The sequence below is a fragment of the Montipora capricornis genome, chromosome 1, assembly GCF_036669925.1.
Source record: "Montipora capricornis isolate CH-2021 chromosome 1, ASM3666992v2, whole genome shotgun sequence".
Classification (NCBI taxonomy): domain Eukaryota; kingdom Metazoa; phylum Cnidaria; class Anthozoa; order Scleractinia; family Acroporidae; genus Montipora; species Montipora capricornis.
In genome coordinates this window covers 43,166,431-43,185,659 of record NC_090883.1, presented here as the reverse complement: position 1 = coordinate 43,185,659, position 19,229 = coordinate 43,166,431, and the positions used below count along the sequence as shown (strand labels likewise).

The 19,229-nt window shown below is 38.4% G+C and overlaps 1 protein-coding gene across 1 annotated transcript; it reads right to left on the bottom strand.

Moving 5' to 3' along the window:
* Nucleotides 1-985: 985 nt before the first annotated feature.
* LOC138045401 (coiled-coil domain-containing protein 148-like) lies at nt 986-15,259 on the bottom strand. Its single transcript, XM_068891902.1, has 11 exons — nt 15,101-15,259; nt 14,567-15,007; nt 12,950-13,268; nt 11,679-11,823; nt 10,601-10,807; nt 8,913-9,053; nt 8,098-8,216; nt 7,900-8,017; nt 4,849-4,899; nt 3,112-3,201; nt 986-1,167 (listed from the first exon to the last, which is right to left on the bottom strand). The coding sequence occupies exons 1-11, from the start codon at nt 15,159-15,161 to the stop codon at nt 1,003-1,005; spliced, it is 1,857 nt and encodes a 618-aa protein (XP_068748003.1). The 5' UTR covers nt 15,162-15,259; the 3' UTR covers nt 986-1,002.
* Nucleotides 15,260-19,229: the final 3,970 nt, after the last annotated feature.

The following is a 19,229-nucleotide window of genomic DNA, read 5'->3' as shown; positions in this document are numbered from 1 at the left end:
TCAAATGGAAAAATATCTTCAGCCCAGCCTTGCGGGTGCCAAATGTTTTGAAACAATAACATTGTTGTACTATAATTTTCTTCTTTGCAAAGTTTAATGAAGCAGGGTAGCCACCGGGAATCTTAAGGTTCGATCTGGAGTCAATACTATTGATTTTTCTCAAGCTTGGCATTTGGTTAGCCCCTTAAAATCCAATACCCACCTCACAGATAAAAACTGATTTTACAGTGGTCAAAGATGATGCAGAGGACCAGGGAATGGGGATTTCCTTGCCTACATAGTGTTTTGTATTCCCAACAAATGCAGTGAAAAATGGTAAAAAATTCAAAGCTGCCAGTGTTCCAAACTATCTCTTCTAGTGGAGCTCCATGCCCCAAACGTGCATGCGCAAGAAAATATGGTCACCCATCTGTGAGAGAAAATTTGGTTTTGGTAACCATACGACTGTCCACCCCTCCATGTATGCCAATGTGACCAGTATCACATGAACATATCATGAGCTCAATAGGTTTTTTGGTGTGGGCCCATTTCCATCAGTAGGGCTAACGCTCACATGGTTCATACGGGGTAGAAACTTAGCACTTCACATTATGCTCAAGTCTGTTCAAATATAAGTGCTACACGGCCAACGTTTGCAAAACCGTAATCCTTCCTTGTACTTGTACATGTTCATTGCCGTGACTTTAACATCAGTTCTTCAGTTCCCACGGCCTGCTCCCGTGTGACCTTGTAGCTCAGTCGGTAGAGCAGCGGTGATCTAACCTGAAGGTCGTGGGTTCAACTCCCACCCTGGTCAGTGTTTTTCTCTGTCCTGGTGTGGGGGCATTTCCATCGGTAGGACTAACGCTCACATGGTAGAAATTTAGTACTTCACATTACACTCTAATCAGTTAAGTCTGAATTGATTTTACCCTGCAGCTGCCTAATGCCAGACAATTTACTCGTCAATGGGTACCGATCAGGAATTTTCAATGGGTTACTTGACTTTTCACTGACACAAAATCATACAATTTTATTAAGATCGTACTTAAAAACAGTTGAATGTTGATCTTTTCTAGGTTCCTGTGGTGGTTTTATAGAAGCCATGATCCTTCTAGCATAATCACTATTATGCACTCCTGCATCTCTCAGAGCTTGCTCTACTTTCAGTCTCCTGTCACTTGTTATCTACAAATTAAAGAAATTCATAACAATTTTAAGGATGCTTTGACTGTTAAAAACATTTCAAATTAATGCAGTCGAAATTGTAGTCGAAAATGTACCTAGTGCATGTAATTTGAGTGGTTTCTTGTAAAAAGAATCCAGACAATGCAGTGGAAAATTGATAATTTATCAAAAAGTTTTACTGTCAAAATTTATCATTGTTCAGAGCTGAATATTGAGATTTACCTATTGTAACAAATCATAACTGCACAGTCCATAAACAATGCCATTTTGAAGTTCAAATTCCAATCACCAGTTATATTTTGTTTTCTACTGCATGCTGTCAGTCATTGAAGCTCATGCACAGGTTTATGGTTTGAATTGTGATGAACCATTTATTATTTCAATCCACTTTGTCAGTTTATAATAATCTAATAATAATAATCTTGAGGGTAGCACTTAATATCTCACAATAATCTACTTGTGGCCCTTGAGGGGAAAAATGAGGTGGATATTAAAAGTATTATACATAACAACCCGGTGTTGTGGTCAGGGCTCATTTCATTCATTCATGTGCTGGGTGAGCTCCCTAATGGACTGATAGCAGCTGCCAGTGGTGCCTATATATGCTGATATCCAATCTCTCCCATAGATCACTTGCTTGTAAAGTGCATTTGAATATGTCAATAGAAAATGCGCTATATAAATTCATTACCATTACCATAAGAATTTTAAAAATGGATAGAACATTAACTAACTAATTAAATTTGTTTGTCTAATTTTGTTGGTGAATGAACTGAAGGAGGAGCAGTACTTCAATTCATTAGACTGTTCCAAAGTCTTGCTGCACTAAAAGTGATTTATCATTGTAAAAATAAATTCACAAAGGCATCATTCAGTGACGCTCAACATGTCATCTCTCATGGGTCACACAATTTACAAACAGGTACAAAGGTCATGGAGGCCTAGAGCATGTGGGCAATTTGTGTTGGAATCACTGGTTTGTGATGGTTCTAAGGTCCAACGCATACGAGGAAAAATAGAGTGACAAAGTTAGATAGGTCAACACTGATCAAGAGAAGCCACAATGCAGTTATTATTTTACATAGTTGGAAGACCCTGTGAAGCTGTGGATAGCACCTGTACATGTATGTATGAATATGGGCCGTAAAGGCACTCAGGATCATAATTAACTATCAGACTGAGTGCAGCAGATTAAATAAAGGTTAATCAAGTAATTGTGAGGAATTGTGGACATACCATAAAATCGCATGTTAAAGCCCTGGGGTTATATAACTTTGTAAGGGGTTTTGCGTGGGTTCATAAACGGGGGGCTTATATGCCGGGAAGGGGGGGGAGGACATATGACATATCAGTGGAATAAAAAAAAAACGATGAGATAAAAGGTATCTCAGAAAGGAATTGAGGCTAACATACCATTACATTTAGAGCTATCACTTGGGTTCTTGGAGGTGGAATTGAATTACATTAATGTACCATGTGTGTGAATTATTTTATGGGAGCAAGAAACACAAAGTGCAAGGGATGAACTTTAGGAATACACAAGGCTCAGATTTCATTGTAGGGAGGGCTACAAAAAAATCTGCCTGCATGCAAAACTGCCACATTTTAGCTACCTTTTGCCCCGTTACTCCAAAACATTGTTGATCATTGAAAAGTTGTGTTGGAAATGAACAGTTAGCCTCCTGCGCAGACATTCTTGTGACTCGTCTCACAATTGCATGACGAGTCACAAAATGTCTGCGAAGGAGGCTACCCCTTGGAAGGCCTCAAAGAGTAAGTTTTAACTTTTATCCCTTGTTGTTTCTGTTAGTATCCCTGTAAACTTTCATGTTCAATGTAATCACAATAAGGCTTAAGCAGTTTTAATATCTGATGAGGGTCACACTAAATTTTAACTTACAGTAATTCTCATTTCCTAAAAATGACTACCCTATCCATACTCACCTTTTTTTCATCATATCCATGAACACCAAAAAGAGGGTGTTGAAGTTCAAGCTCTTCGTCATATATGCTGGCCACCCTGGCTTGGGATGCCTGTGAGTCATAAAATCTAAACTGGTCAGTACATTTTCAGAACGGGCTTCTAAGAGTAAGTATTAACACCAATTTAATAATAAGGACAACTTTAACTTCTACCTTTTCAACCAAAAATAAGTCAAGAATGAAAACACCACTTCAGGCGCAAGTTGTTTAAAGCCAGATTAAACCAATCCTGTCTTAATTTTGATATTAGACTACTTTTAAGAGACCTTCTTAACTGCAATGTTATGGTACCATAATTTATGAAACACCATTATTATTGCTCAACAAAATGCACCCACTGTTGTGATGTACATGTAACAGGTTACCATACCATATTATTTTTGGTATTTACTAGCTTACACCTGTATCTCAAAAACTTGGTGACCCCCATTTTTATTGTAGAATAGTATTTCATTAGCAATCTGAGATTGAACTATTGGCAAAATTTAAAGCCTCATTTACACTGGCAAGTTTTCCCTGACAAGCCCACTTGTCAAGGAAATGCCGACTTACACACTAGCAAGTTTTCCTTGAAAAGGTTCTCCTTTACAAGTTTTTCTTGGTAATGTAAATGGAAAATATGACAAGCTTTCCTTGACAAGTGTCCTTGTTCAAAAACTAGCCTGCCAGTTTTTGAACAAGGACATTTGTCAAGGAAAAAACTGTCATATTTTTCGACTTACACTGCCAAGGAAAACTTCACAAGGAAAAGTTGTCAAGAAAACTTGCTAGACAGAGTAAAAAAAAATTAAGCTTACAAAATTCATAAGAGGCAATTCAGGGCTACCTTGTATTTTTAAGTCTTAAAAAAAACAGCTTTCTGGCCTTTTGACCAAAGTTACATGTTTGCTAGGTTGTTGTTGTTTGTTTTTTTTTTTTGAGGGCCTTTCTTGCAGGCCTACAGTTTTCCACTTTGACCATACATCAAAGTAATTAGCATTTTACTGTACAATGTAGTTTATATAACATGTGACTGTATGGAAGATAACACTAAAGGTGTCAATGTTGTCGGTAAAATCCGTTCTCAGGTTGAATCCGTTTTTACCTAGGTTGAATATGCACTCCCCCACCCCCCAAAAGAATTGAAAACATTATACCTTCCCTCAAACTCTCATTGCCTTATGCATCTCAACATATCTTCTTACTGTTTCGTATCATCTTATCCGGCGGTTTCTGTATTCTTACACTTATCTCTTTAGGCTCTACATCACAACATATTTAGTAAGGAAACAGAAGACTGTACTAATCACTTACCAGTACTCAAACTCGCACCCTCCAGATCTGTAGTCCTGTGTCTTCACCAGTGAACTACAACGACGAACATGCTCAACCCAACACAGTTCTTTTTATTATTTACTTTTGTATAATAAGTCAATTGATATCTATGTATAATAACCAAAACAAATCCAAACCTGACCCTAATTTTTCTCTCGGCTTAATTTAGCCTTCTAAAAGCAGTTCTTTAATTCATCTGAGTGCATATGCTACTTAAGTAAAATGAGGATCACCAATTTAACATAGGTAAAGATGGATTTCACCTGAGAATGGATTTTACCGGCAACATAAATACCTGTCCCTCGTTATATAATAGTCTTCTACTGGAAAAGGTGCATATTGCATGGTACGAGTAAGTTTGTCTCAGAACTAACTAATACCAACCTCTGTGGTTTTGTAGATTCTTTCTGGGTCATCTTCTACATGAACTTGTACCTTAAACACAAAAGAAAATTGATAGGAATTTAAGAGATTTGTGACAAACAAATGACCAAGCAAAAATAATTTTTTTCATGCCTGGTAAAAGTTACACATTTGGCTAAAATTTTCAGAAAACGTTATTTTCCAAATCCTATGATTGGCATCAGCTGTGCAACTGTACTCTCATAAAGCATGCTGTTTTAACCAGCTAGAGCACATGTTACATGTATATCAAAACGTTTTTATTTTTTTGAGCACATCCATGTGTAAAGTGGGTAAAATAAACGATAGACATACAGGGGTTTCAATAACTTTTGAAGTAGATGCCTGGGCCAATCAAATGTAAGCTGCAATCACTCTTGTCTTTTACAAGAGTTTAAGTGAAAAGTAAGGCAGAGTAGCCAGCCGTGACAGGCAAATGTCTGACAAACAGACGGCGGTATACTCTCACTAACTGGCCTCTAATGAAATCCCTGGACATATTATTGAAGGGTTTAGTTTGTAAAAGATACTGTGGAGCTACTTTGGTGGGGAATAAAACAACAATTTGGTTTTGTCAAACAAGTTCTTCTTCTTCCATTACTCGGCTCCCTCTATGAAGATGATCCTTCCAAGTGGAGTTGATAAAGGTAATTATAGACAATGATGAAATACTAGGATTTCCTTTTTTAAAAAAATCGTATCTTCACCATGAGCAGTGAAAATTTTATCTTTAACATGTGGGGATAATTTTATGGTGTTGTCATGGTAACTAACATGATGAGCCAATAAAAAGCAAGCTTCCTGTTCCTTTTAAGATACTTTTGGCTGCAAGATAATAATTATTTTTCTCTTCTACATTAACATTTTTTATAAGTCCTTAATTATTTAATATTTTGCTTTTCATAACTTTCATATCTAGTGTTTCATATTACATTTTGTACACAACATGCTTCTAGCTGTTGATGACCACACCACGTTTTTGCCATTTTGCTGCGCTCATTCATGAGAGATACTGTACTATCAGCACTCAAAGCAAAAATTTGTATCCCCGCACGGTCATGTAATATCCTCTAAATAAATATATAACACGGTAAAAAGATTTGCGAGCCGATGTTTTGGGCATTAGTCCTTCGCCGGAATGAATGATATACAGGGTGTTTCAAAGTTCGTTCCGATATTTTGTTGCCTTATATTTTAGTAATTACTATAACTACCTCTTGGAAAATTATGTTTAACATCATTCGTCGCAAGTGGAGGTCAGGTGCTGAAAACAACCCTACGCCAATGCCCAGGGACCCAACCCCTGCAGGATGGAACCACCCCCATGGCCAGCAGTATCCACAACCCAGCCATGAGCCCCTGCCCCAACGAAGGGATAAACAAATTACAATAAGACAACACCAACATGGGCACCAGTTGAACTGAAAGACATTCAGTGGAAGCCGATCAAATTGGACTAATTAAAAGTGAAAAAATAATAGCAATAATAGTAATAATAATAATAATAATAATAATAATAATAATAATAATAATAATAAAAGGAGAAGAAGGTGATCCTTATTGAGATGAGCTGCCCTTGGGTTTCCAACAGAAAACAGAAGGAACAGGAGAAAACTGACAAGTATGCGCCGTTGAGATGGGAGATGCGCCAACAGTTCCCCGGCCACACTATCACACAGTTTAATGTGATAGTTGATGTACTAGGAGGCTACTCTATGGAGACGGCGGAGAAAGTTAGGAAGTTTTTAGGTTTGGATAGAGAGAACCAGGTTTTGTTTAATATGCAGAAGGCAGTTTTATCGTACACCCTAAACATAGCAAGGTCATTCAAGGTTTCGACGAGTTATTAAGGAATATAAACTCTTGTTCCTTTCTCAAATGTTGGCTCATTAGTTATTACCAATTGGTTTGTAAATAGGTTTAACAGTAGGGATTGTTACACAATAGTGCCTTTTCCTACTTAAATTGTAAGCATACTTACGTACTAGATACTGCATAATAATATAATAATAATAATAATAATGAAAACCACTGAAATAAAGGAATGAAAAAAAACAACTAGCAAATAAAATGAGCCGAGACGACTGCAAACATGCCAGACTAAAACAATCCCTAACTCCAAGATATATAATGGGAGGGGAGGGAGGGGGGATGCAATCCCAAACAAACCAGCCACTAAACACTCTGCTAACCGCACAGTAAAATACCGCCAAGCTGCACGCATGATCAGTAGACCACTGACTGTTGCTAAAGGACAGACCTTAGCAACCGGAGCCGCTGACTGCACGCACCGCAGATAAGGGTGTAAAAGGGTTGAAAAGGCTTGGAGAAACAACACAACGCTAAGAATACAATGCAACGCTAAGACGCAACGCAACGCTAAACAACAATGCCCACAGGTATAACACTTGCTCCTTGTTGTTAACTAGGTTAAATTGTGTAATAACTACATCATTCCTTATTGATTTTACATCGAATAACTTAGATATTAGTACCCGGAATAGCTTCCGTTATTTTTTATGATATTTTCTATGCAGCAGGCAATAATAACGTGCAAGCCCCTGAAGCATGTCGAAAGGTGGCATTTTTCTGCCCGAACCATAGTGGCTTTCTCAGCTTGTCCAGTGTTTCAGGGGCTGGATCTTTGTAAGTTGTCTTGACAATGATATTCAGATCAGGTTTGCTGGCAAATGTGCGGGGGAAATATGGCAGGAAAACCATGTGCGTTTGCACATTGGGCACGAAATTTCAAAAGTATTGTCATTTATTCAGATGTTAGGTTGAAATTGCTTTGAACAATTATTTAGATAAATTTATTATCCGAATCAGTTTCAATTTGCCTAAAGATACATTAAATTCTTGAAATTAACTTTTGAAACACCCTGTAAATATGATACATGTTAATAATAAATTATGTCAGTGGAATGATAGTTGGCAGGGGTAACACACCTTTGCTCTATCCCATTTATCCTTAAAAGGGAGAGAAATGTGTAAGTGCCATTATTTGGAATAAAACTAAGATTAAAGTTGCACCTGTTGTCGTAGTTTTTCAAGTCGTCTCTGCTTTTCCAGGTCTTGTTCAAGCACCAATTCTTTAGCTTTTTGCCTTGACTCTTGCCGTAACTGTAACTGCTCCTCTCGATATTTTACCCTTTAAAAGCAAAAATTATTTTTGGCAATAAATCGATTTTTGATGCATTGAAAAATATGGGGATGTGTTTATTACTGTACCTTTGTTGATCCAGCACTGCTTGTTGTGCCATTCTTTCCTGCAGTTCTACCAGCCTTTTCCTTTCTTGTTCTGCAAAAACTTGGTATTCTTTTTCTTTCTGCTCCCTAAAATCTTTTATCTATTTTTTGCAAATGAAAGATTTCATAGTTTTTTTAATGATATTCTAGAATAAAATAGACTGATGTTAATGCTGGGAAGCAAATACTACTGGGCAGAGCCTGGGAGGAGAGCATGACTTCCCATCACGTCATTACCTTATTTGGCTCTTTCATTCATCCCGCCATGTGAACTTTCTCTGTTCAACATTTCCAAAGCTCAACTTGTTCTGTTTTTCCCTCCCCCATTTTGCTTTCTGGCTCTTTTGTATTTTTTTTTTCCTTACGAGCTTATTGTAACCTCTTTAATAGTTCCCTTTAATAAAATATGGGCGGAGAATTGCTGCCTGCGGCACCCCTTCAGCCCTGTGCTGAAGCCCTGTTAGGGAGGGGGTATATTGTTACTTTGTTGGACTGGGTTAACTTGGCCCCAGGGCATTATGCCAGCAACTATGCCCACCTTGCAATACAGGCATTCATGAGGTTACGTATCCCCTTGGCTAGATGCCGAGGCCCCTCTTCCAGTGGTGCACACCGGCAGTGGGTATTATCCGCACCTTGCCAGTACATTCCCTGCCCCTCATTTACGCCCAAGTTGTACATGTATCTATTGTCTTTTACTGTAAGAGCGTATGTGAATAAATAATATTGTGGAATAAAAACAATAATAGTAGTATGTCACGGTCATGTACAGGGTAATTGTTACATGTTAAACATACTTGCTTCTGTTGAAGATCTCTACGCTTTTGTTCCCTTGCCTCCGCAGCTCTCAGTTCCTTTTCTTCTTTTTCCTGCTCTTTTGCTGCAATGGCAGCTTGGAGCTTCAGTGCCTCAAGTTTCTGTTCACGAAAAGCGAGCACCTACAGTAGAAGTGGAACAATAAACGCTTAAGTCACATTTGCTTGGGCACAGGTGGAGAAACTCCATTTCTTCACTCTCTGCCTCTTACAAGATTTTACTTTGTCTAATGCCATCATTCTGGACAACTAATTTTACTAGTCGATTGGGGGTGCTTTAGGTGCGAATAAGTTGATGACATCTACCGGTATGTCCACTCACTAGGACTCCTTTAAGTTTTTTAATTAAACATGAATGTTACAAGGCAGCTACGACTGAATTACTTGTAACAAAATACAGGTAATATCATTAGCATTATTGTGGGATGGGAAGAGTACCAGTATTGACGATGATGATGATAACACTACTTACTGTAGAATCAAAAAAGAGAAATGATCCTTGCATTTATCAGGACAATTCAAGCAATAATTATCGTCTCAGCCTACACTACTTTAATTAATAAATTATTGTTATTAAAAGCTGAACTACAGATGTCAGATTTCCAGCATTTTCATTGGCTTGCCAGACACAGGCTATCACTTCATATACCTGCTGTACCTTAGATATAGTCAAGGAATGCGTCAGCAATATAGCAAGCTGAAAACATTTTTGAAGCTCTGAGAAAAAAATGGCCGACAATAGCCCGTTTGGGCAAGAATTGTCCGAGGGAGAAATCGATGCTTAAGCGAAAGAGTTGTTGATCTTGCAGTTTCTAATAAAATGATTATTCTACTCAGGCTTGCTGGATGTTTGATTATAACCTGACTCCGCGCTACGCGCCTTGTTGGCTATCTATCACTTCATATCCAGTGCACCCTCGTAGAATAATTATTGTTATTAAATTCTCAACCTCAGATTTTGCAATTCTAGCTTTCTCATTGGTTCACTGGATCTCGGTTATCAGCCATTATACCTGCGTTTGACCTTATATGGAAATGAATGCGGCAAACATCACTCAGCATATAATTTTTGGTGCCCGGAAATCACATCACTTTCCGGTCATCTCATAAACTTACATAAAATTTAGCAAAACCAAATGTTGAGAATTTAATAAAACAATAATATTCCATTCGCCCTTGTTGGATACGAGATTGGTAATAGCCAACTCAGTGCTACGTGCCTCGTTGGCTATTTTTCATCTCGTATCCAATGCGGGCTCATGGAATAATTTTAATTATTGTTAATCAATTATTTCTTTGTCATACCCAATCTCCCAAACTGATGTCAGTAAATCATAAAACGATTACTACAAAGTAGATGATCACAAAGTACAAATAAACCATGCAGCTCATTCAAGGTTGAGATGGAATTGTGCACCTCTGTTTGCCACTGCACAGCTTACTGTTACAGCTAGCCTAGTAAAAACAGACCATAGATACCTAAGGAAAAACCCTCATAACTGGGCAGATAACCACCACAAACTCAAGTAAATAAATAATTTGTAATAAAACTTAAAGATCTGAACGTAGCCCACATTTAGTGTTAAGCACAAGCTCTCACTACTGCAAGGTTCTTCCTGCTTCTTATACATACTACCTTGACAAGAAGGACACAAACAGTGAACACAAACCTTGTTGTAAAGCTCTTGGCATATGTTCTCCTGTTTTTTCCTTGTTTTTGCTTTTTCAGCTGCCTCCTCATATAATGCCCAAGCCTCTGCAAATGTTGCCTTGACTTTTACAAGCAAGTCTTCACGGTCGCGAGCCCACGCCCGCAGAGTGCTCTGAAATTGTTCCTGGTAAAACTTGTGGGCAAGATGCCATTCTTCATGTTCAACCTACATGTTTACAAAAGATAGAATGAAAATACTGCAGCATTATAATTAAGCACAATTTTCATACAGTTATTACATTGTATCTTTTGGCTCGATAGCAGCCAAAAATAGAGCAGTGAACAACCCATCACTTTTGCAACAACTTGAAGCAAGTTGCACACAAAAAAATAAAGAAACCCTCCGAAAGTAGTCCTGAACCTACGTGTAGTAGTTCCCCACTCTCCCTTTAATCCTGACTTGAGACAAATAACTGTAGAAGTCAGGTGCTGTTTACTGCTTAAAATAATTATGCTTATGAATTGATAAGCATTTAATGCAGCTACCTGAAAATTTGGGATTCTGCAATGCTGGTTTATTTATTTATTTATTTATTTATTACAATTTATGGCATACAAAAACAGAGGCCAAGGAATAAAATGCAACAGTCAAGGACCCCATATAAAACAGATCACCAATGGTACTATAATGAAAATAATAATACAAATTAATTATGGTAACAACAAATATTAAATATTATAAAAATAAGAACACTAAAAGAATATACTTACTAATCCATTAAAAAACTTTTTAGCTGAGGCTTTAAAAGAATTCACACTTGTTGCCTCATGAAGGGAAGGTGGAAGGGAATTCCACGTTCCCACAACTCTATGAAATTCATGAAAATAACTACATTTAAGAACATTTGTTCTAGATAGCAGATAGCATATCTCATCTTTAGAGTTAACTTATCTTTGTGTCTAAACAAAATAATAGTGATCAGTTTTGGTGTAATGCTCTACCAACAAAAAAATCATCAGCAACAAATGTTAACATTCCCTTTCCTCCAAATATATAATTATGATAGAGTACATTATTAACATAATAATTATTGTACCAGTTTGGAACGCGTTTTATCTGGCATTTCTCGTAACATTCTATCAATGTAAAACATTCTTCTATTCGGCAGCTCTGGTGGATATTGCTCCATCAAATGAACAAAATGTAAATGACCCTGTTTGGACCAACCTCCAGTACCAGATCTAGAAAATAAAAAAGGGACAAAATAATAATGAAGTCCTCTCATACTGCCAACTAAAAAGCACATTCAATTTGATGTTAAGGTTACTTCAAACTTTCACGGGTCTCCTCCATACATGTATACATGTACATCTGTAGCCTGCAAGCAAGCTCTCTCAGGGGTAAAAAATTGAGAAGGGTCGTTGCAACGATCTCTATGCGATTTGAATTCAGTCTCTAAGGCTCCCTGTGGCTTCCAGCTGTCCGAGCTGTCAAAATTTAGCCAATCAGCGCAAACCGAAACTGATGTTGTCAGGGTCAAGGTGAATATGGGCCAATCAGCATTTTGCATGGAAATTTTCAATGCTGATATTCAAATGGCAGAGCGATCATCACAAGCTCTCTCTCCATTTTTCACCCGCAGAGAGAGCTTACTTGCACGCTATCCTCCACAAAAAACATTGTAGACCTGCTGTCTTCAAGGAAACCCTTACAAACAAAATACAGTCATGTACCACTAGGAAGATCATGAAACGTAGAATTTGAGAAAAGTATTACTGACTTTGCTACTCTTTTCATCAAGTGTCAAAATTAATTATTGCGATCATGGCTGTAACTGTCTCATGTTAACTGTATAGCATCAACAATGCAGGTCAAAACTGTTAGGACAATTTCCACTTTCCCCCCTTACAATGTTGATTTTTCATGGTCTCCGAAATCAAGATTAGTTCATCAATTACTGGAATGTTTCAACATTGTCTGGGGGAAAGGGGGGATGTTAAGAAAAAGGCAGCAAAACAAGAATAAATGTTGCTCATACAATGATGGAAACAAGTATAGTAAACTCTCTACTTTTCGCCCAAATTTCACAAGTGTCATAAAGTCTTTTGACCCGGATTGAACCTCCAATTCAAGAGTCAGCATTTTCCAGTATTTTCATTACAGTAGTTTCAGGATCAAACAATTCCCAAAAACATGATGCATCAAAGACTGCCAAAAATGTTCAAAATTACAGAATTCGCCAAGCTCTTTGCCAAAGTTGCTGTCTACAGTGATTCTGCCATGATGATGCCATTAATAACATTCAATGAACCTTGTAAGTTTGCATGTTACAGAATGGCACAAACAAAAAGACTGCTTATATCTTACTGTTTGACATGTTGATACTTCAGTTCCAAGTATTCAAGCTGAGCTTCATATTTCTTATCAAGCAAAATAAACTCTTCCAAAACAGATGTCTTCAATTGTTCATCAGGGCATTCAAGTTCATAAGCTTCCTCTGGAATTCCTGTCTTTAAAACATCACAAGACATCATTCCTGGTCTTGTTATTTCATGTACCACCATGACATCAAGTTCTTGTTCAAGCTGTTCTTGCTCCATTAGTAGTTTTTCCATGACAAGTTGCTGCTGCATCTTGACTGATTCCACAACCTTCAGCACTTCTGCGTGTTCTTTTTCAGCAATGCCTGGAGAATTTGAGTTTAAATGGAAAGAAATTTTTTTTTTAGTGCTTTGACAGAATCCTACAAAGCTGATAATTAGGAGTGGACATACTTTTATGCTGTTCACAAGTCCATTGTCAATTTTTATTTTATTTTTAGCTTTTACAATTGTACTAAATTTGAAAGAGAGAACAATCCTTTCACCTATCTGGACAATTTAAGCAAATAGGCACCTGAAAAATTCAGGTGCTCTACTAACCAACTTATGAAGCCACACAGTTGGGAGCAGGTTAATTTGTTGGGCTCACACATTTCAAGTGAAAGGATGAGGTGAAAGAGAATATAATTTGAAGTGCGGTGTCTAGGCAAAAGAGAGAATTGTACTAACTTTGTTCATACAACCTGGAGTTCTATAAAACAGTGGGTGCTTCTTATTCAAACAAAACGTACACAGACTGTAGACTGTAAGCAGTCTCTCACACTTCAAAATGGCTGAAACTGTGCGTCGTAAATACTGCAGGTGTTTGTTTCTGGCGATTTAGTAATGTTGTCAACAGGCAAGATTAGAGTGAATATCTCATCTATAACATTTCCAGAAGGCTGAATCCAGCATTTTCGCTTTTTAGTTGCATTGTATTCGCGTCATTTGCCACGCAGAACATGGGCTTTGAGTTTCTGAGTCAGCAAACCAAATTAAATGTGTCACACTGAAGCCTCAACACAGCACCCATAATTTGCTTTGGTTACTCCACTGCATGTTATAAATTTGGATTTTCATCAAATTCTGTAAGACAACAGGCTGTTGAAGCCTCACGCTAGCGAAAATCTTCTTCTTGACAGCTGTGTTTATTTGTTATTGTTGCAGTTGTTTCATCACAGAGGGAGGTCAATGTATTGCTCCAAGGGGTAGAGGTCCCATGATTTATGAATCAATGTGTCAATGAGACTCAACAGTCAATATATAGCAATAATTTATTGATTAAGCCTAAGCCCTTATTTCAGACATTAGGCCTAGGCACTCCCTGAAATTCTAGCTTTCATTTTATGGGTTAGGATAACTGTACTTACTCATTGACTCATTCATTGACTCATAAATACTTGATACTCCAAGGGGTATAGTGCATTGTTTTTAGCCTGGCCAAATGAGAATCATCGCCTCATAATTCTATTGTCCATTTGCTGCACAGAAAACTAACTTCTGCTCAGATTATAACTCGGATACCTTTCGGGTATTCCGATTAATGGTACGGCATCACTGGTATCCCTGCGAAAGGACAATAATAATTAAGCTTATGGTAATAATTTTATTATTATTGACTAACCCATCAAGATTTTGTCTCTGTTCTCTCCGATCCAAAATTGCAAGTCTTCTCTTAGATCCCACAATGGCTGTATAGTGTTTTTCTTAAATTCTTGAGTGTCTTCGCGAAGAATTTCATCATAAATTTCCAGATCTTGGGAAAACTCTTTTACAGAGTAAAAGCCTAAAGGACTTCCACTCCTTAAGGCATCGATATCGCTCTGTAGCTTTCGTTGCAAACTGTGCAATCTCACCTTTTCCTTAGACCAACAAGCTCTATGCTGCTGAAGGAGGTGTTGTTCTTTTTTCTCCTTGCTTGCTTTGGTGAGTTTTTCAACTTTCTGAAAAGTAACATTTCCCGTTGCTTTTCTGAGCTGTGCAATGGCTTGAAGTTTATCATAATCTGCCGGTCTGAATCGATTGCTGCCCTGTCCTTCAATGAAGCGATTAACAAGTGAACTATCTACGAAAACAAAAACAAAACATTATTAACTAAACAGCTGAGTAGGCTACCAGGCCACCAAAATAACTCTGTAATTGCTCCAAAAATTCCTACCTGCAGCACCGATGGCACTTCTGTGGAAGTTCACAAACTTCCTGAGATCTCTTCCACTCATTCAAGGAAACGAAAGCAGGCTACATCATTTGGATTATTTGACAAAACATCAAGACTTTTAACGTTCTTGACATCGCAAAATTAGAAAAATCAGGACGTTTAGTGTAAGCTTACACCACATACTATATTCAAGATACAAGGGATTGTGGGTCGTAATCGGGATGCATCGTGGGTAGAGAGTGAAAATAGCTTTTAGGCGGGGGTCGGGTGAACGTGGATTATGTGCCTTCATGCGGCAGCAAAACTCGACAATTTTGTTGAGAAAGTGGGCTCAGGGGCAGATTTAGGGGGGGCCGAGGCGGCCGCGGCCCCCCCTTTCAGTTCGTCGAAGATTTTTTTTTTGTCAAAAGATACAATAATTTTATCATTTTGTAAGCAGTCTGTTGGAGCTTTTGATTTTTTTAGCTACAGCGTGATTATTCGCTAATAGTATGACCAAAGTTGTGCGAATAAACTTTCAACTTACAGGCGCTAATATTATCCTTGCGAAATAAGGAAGAAGACTGGATGCGAAATACTTGTCTACAGCAGGAGCCCATAAGTATGGGCTCCTGTCTACAGTCAACCTATCTTACAGAGACTGTAACAACGTAAAATCTTAATGCCTATATATATAATTATATATATTTTGTGACTTTGAAGCGAAGAGTCAAAAACCCTGCATCATTATAACCATAACTTATAATTTTATTCAATATGGAATCTTGATACATTACGTTCCAGATTGCACCAGAGTGCATGTAAGAGTACCCAAATTTTCAAAATTTTCTGGGGGGGGCATGCCCCCAGACCCCCCTAGAAAGTAGCGCCTAGGACGCTAGTGAGGAGGGCTAACGCGCGCTGATTAGTAATCTTGTTCGGCCCCCATTTTCAAAAAATGCTGGATCCGCCCCTGGGGCTTCCCGTTCGAACCTTTAAATACCCAGCTGTTTCACTAGTTTGTGCTTTCCTTTGTATTCCCTGTTTGGCATTTTTCTTCAAACTTTGAAGGAAAACATTGCTAATCTGCTTAAAACCTTAACTGATCAGAGTGTAACGTGAAGTGCCTCTGTCTCAGACAAGACCAGACAAGCTCGGTTCTTACGTTACGTTTATCCCTATAAAATCAACCGAAATGTCAATTGCTGGTTAAAAATAAATAAATAAATAAAACCAGCATGTTAACGTTTTTTGGTAGGCTATTGTGGGTATCGAAAAGTCAGAACATTTGCGCATGCGCTGACGGAATGTTTGAACAAGAGAGAAAAACGCAGTACCTCCAGACACCGGCGCTGGAGCGTCGTACCAAACGAGTCATCCCGGGATTTCGGCCCGTGCGATCGCTTTTGGACGCAGTTGGCCCTTCGCTGCTTTCTGCTACCGACCTTGCCTTCCGGTACGGCATTGAGGGAGAGATATGTCGGCCCCTAAACCATATGTGACAAATCCCACGCCTACTCACAGCTCCAAACCGCCCTTGTCAATATAGCGTAAGAATTAGATGGCTTATATATTCAAGGCAAAAGTCATTTTATCTGCCATATGGTAAGCACTGGAGTCGCAGATTACAAAGTGTGCGCATGCGCCCTGCTAAAGGTAACATACATACAGGCATAAGCTTCATTTCATCTCGAATTTCCGGATAACTACAGGAGCTAATATCTTGGAGACATTACATTTACAGCTAAAATACATAGCATATACAGATACCTACTAAATACATAATATTTAAAGATATAATCATTAAAAAGAAAAGCCGCTGTACAAAATGCGGCTCTGGATTCTCTTTTAAAACCAGTAGTAAATTCATAGGTACGGATAAAATCAGGTAGCGCATTCCGCTACTTAGCTGATACGTAAGAAAAAAGAGAACTAAGACCATAACTGGTTGTTCCAGGTTTATTGAGGGACAGAATCTAATTTCTGCGAAGATCATGCCTAAGAAGGGGACGGGACAGAAAACGTATTTTTTATATAAGCAGAAAAACCCTTTTTTCAAAAAAAAAACCAAACAAACAAAACAACATACTTTTATCAAGTAATACGAGGAAATTTTGAATGTGCTTATTGCATAAAGATGTAGAGCTTGACTTTCGTAGTAAGAAGACCGGTAATCTGCAAATATTAATATCGTTATTCTCTTATCTACAATATCATACCGTTTCTTTGACACGAGAATTACAGCGAAATGAAAGTCCAACTTTGTAGCGAATTTTCTATGATAAAAACTTGTTCAGAAATCCAAAATCTAAGTTGACAGCACACACAAGGCCTACTCTTGAGTATCTGGCTAGAAATCTTTTTCTCTGGCCTTGCTTCAGCCATTCGATGAAGGCCAGTCTCGTGCTTCTTAAGTTGCCTCGGTCATGCCCAAGAAGAATTCTGGGTAATTTTGCCATTCCATGACAAGGGAGACTCCCGATTCTCATTTCATAGTTTTTTTCATAAGTGTCGGGCCACCCAGTCCTACCAGCAAAATAACGCATCGATTGAAGGTTTTAGCTTTCAAAACTTGCCCAGATTGTGTCAGTAGGTCCTGGCGTGAATTCGTCCACAGAAAGGCCAGAGAGACAACTTCACTCGTGAACCGCCATGTTTACAACAGAGCATTTTAGGCGTCCCAGTCTGCATGAAACCATCTCTCGCCTCTGTCTCAGACAAGACCAGACACGCACGGTTCTTACGTTACGTTCATCCCTATAAAATCAACTGAAATGTCAACTGCTGGTTAAAAAATAATAATAAAAAATAAAACCAGCATGTTAATTTTTTTTGGTAGGCTATTGTGGGTATCGAAGAGTCAGAACATTTGCGCATGCGCTGACGGAATGCTTGAACAAGAGAGAAAAACGCAGTACCTCCAGACACCGGCGCTGGAGCGTCGTACCAAACGAGTCATCCCGGGATTTCGGCCCGTGCGATCGCTTTTGGACGCAGTTGGCCCTTCGCTGCTTTCTGCTACCGACCTTGCCTCCCGGTACGGCATTGAGGGAGAGATATGTCGGCCCCTAAACCATATGTGACAAATCCCACGCCTACTCACAGCTCCAAACCGCCCTTGTCAATATAGCGTAAGAATTAGATGGCTTATATATTTAAGGCAAAAGTCATTTTATCTGCCATATGGTAAGCACTGGAGTCGCAGATTACAAAGTGTACGCATGCGCCCTGCTAAAGGTAACATACATACAGGCATAAGCTTCATTTCATCTCGAATTTCCGGATAACTACAGGAGCTAATATCTTCGAGACATTACATTCACGGCTAAAATACATAGCATATACAGATACCTACTAAATACATAATATTTAAAGATATAATCATTAAAAAGAAAAGCCACTGTACAAAATGCGGCCCTGGATTCTCTTTTAAAACCAGTAGCAAACTCATAGGTACGGATAAAATCAGGTAGCGCATTCCGCTACTTCGCTGATACGTAAGAAAAAAGAGAACTAAGACCATAACTGGTTGTTCCAGGTTTATTTAGGGGCAGAATCTAATTTCCGCGAAGATCATGCATAAGAAGGGGACAGGAGAGAAAAGGTATTTTTCGTATAAGCAGGAAAAACCTTTTTTCAAAAAAAAAAAAACAAACAAACAAACAAACAAAAAAACATATTTTTATTAAGTAATACGAGGAAATTTTGAATGTGCTTATTGCATAAAGATGTAGAGCTTGACTTTCGTAGTAAGAGGACCGGTAATCTGCAAATATAAATATCGTTATTCTCTTATCTACAATATCATACCGTTTCTTTGACACGAGAATTACAGCGAAATAAAAGCACAACTTTGTCGCGAATTTTCTATGAGAAAAACTTGTTCAGAAATCCAAAATCTAAGTTGACAGCACACACAAGGCCTACTCTTGAGCATCTGGCCAGAAATCTTTTTCTCTGGCCTTGCTTCAGCCATTCGATGAGGGCCAGTCTCGTGCTTCTTAAGTTGCCTCGGTCATGCCCAAGAAGAATTCTGGGTAATTTTGCCATTCCATGACAAGGGAAGACTCCCGATTCTCATTTCATAGTTTTTTTCATAAGTGTCGGGCCACCCAGTCCTACCAGCAAAATAACGCATCGATTGAAGGTT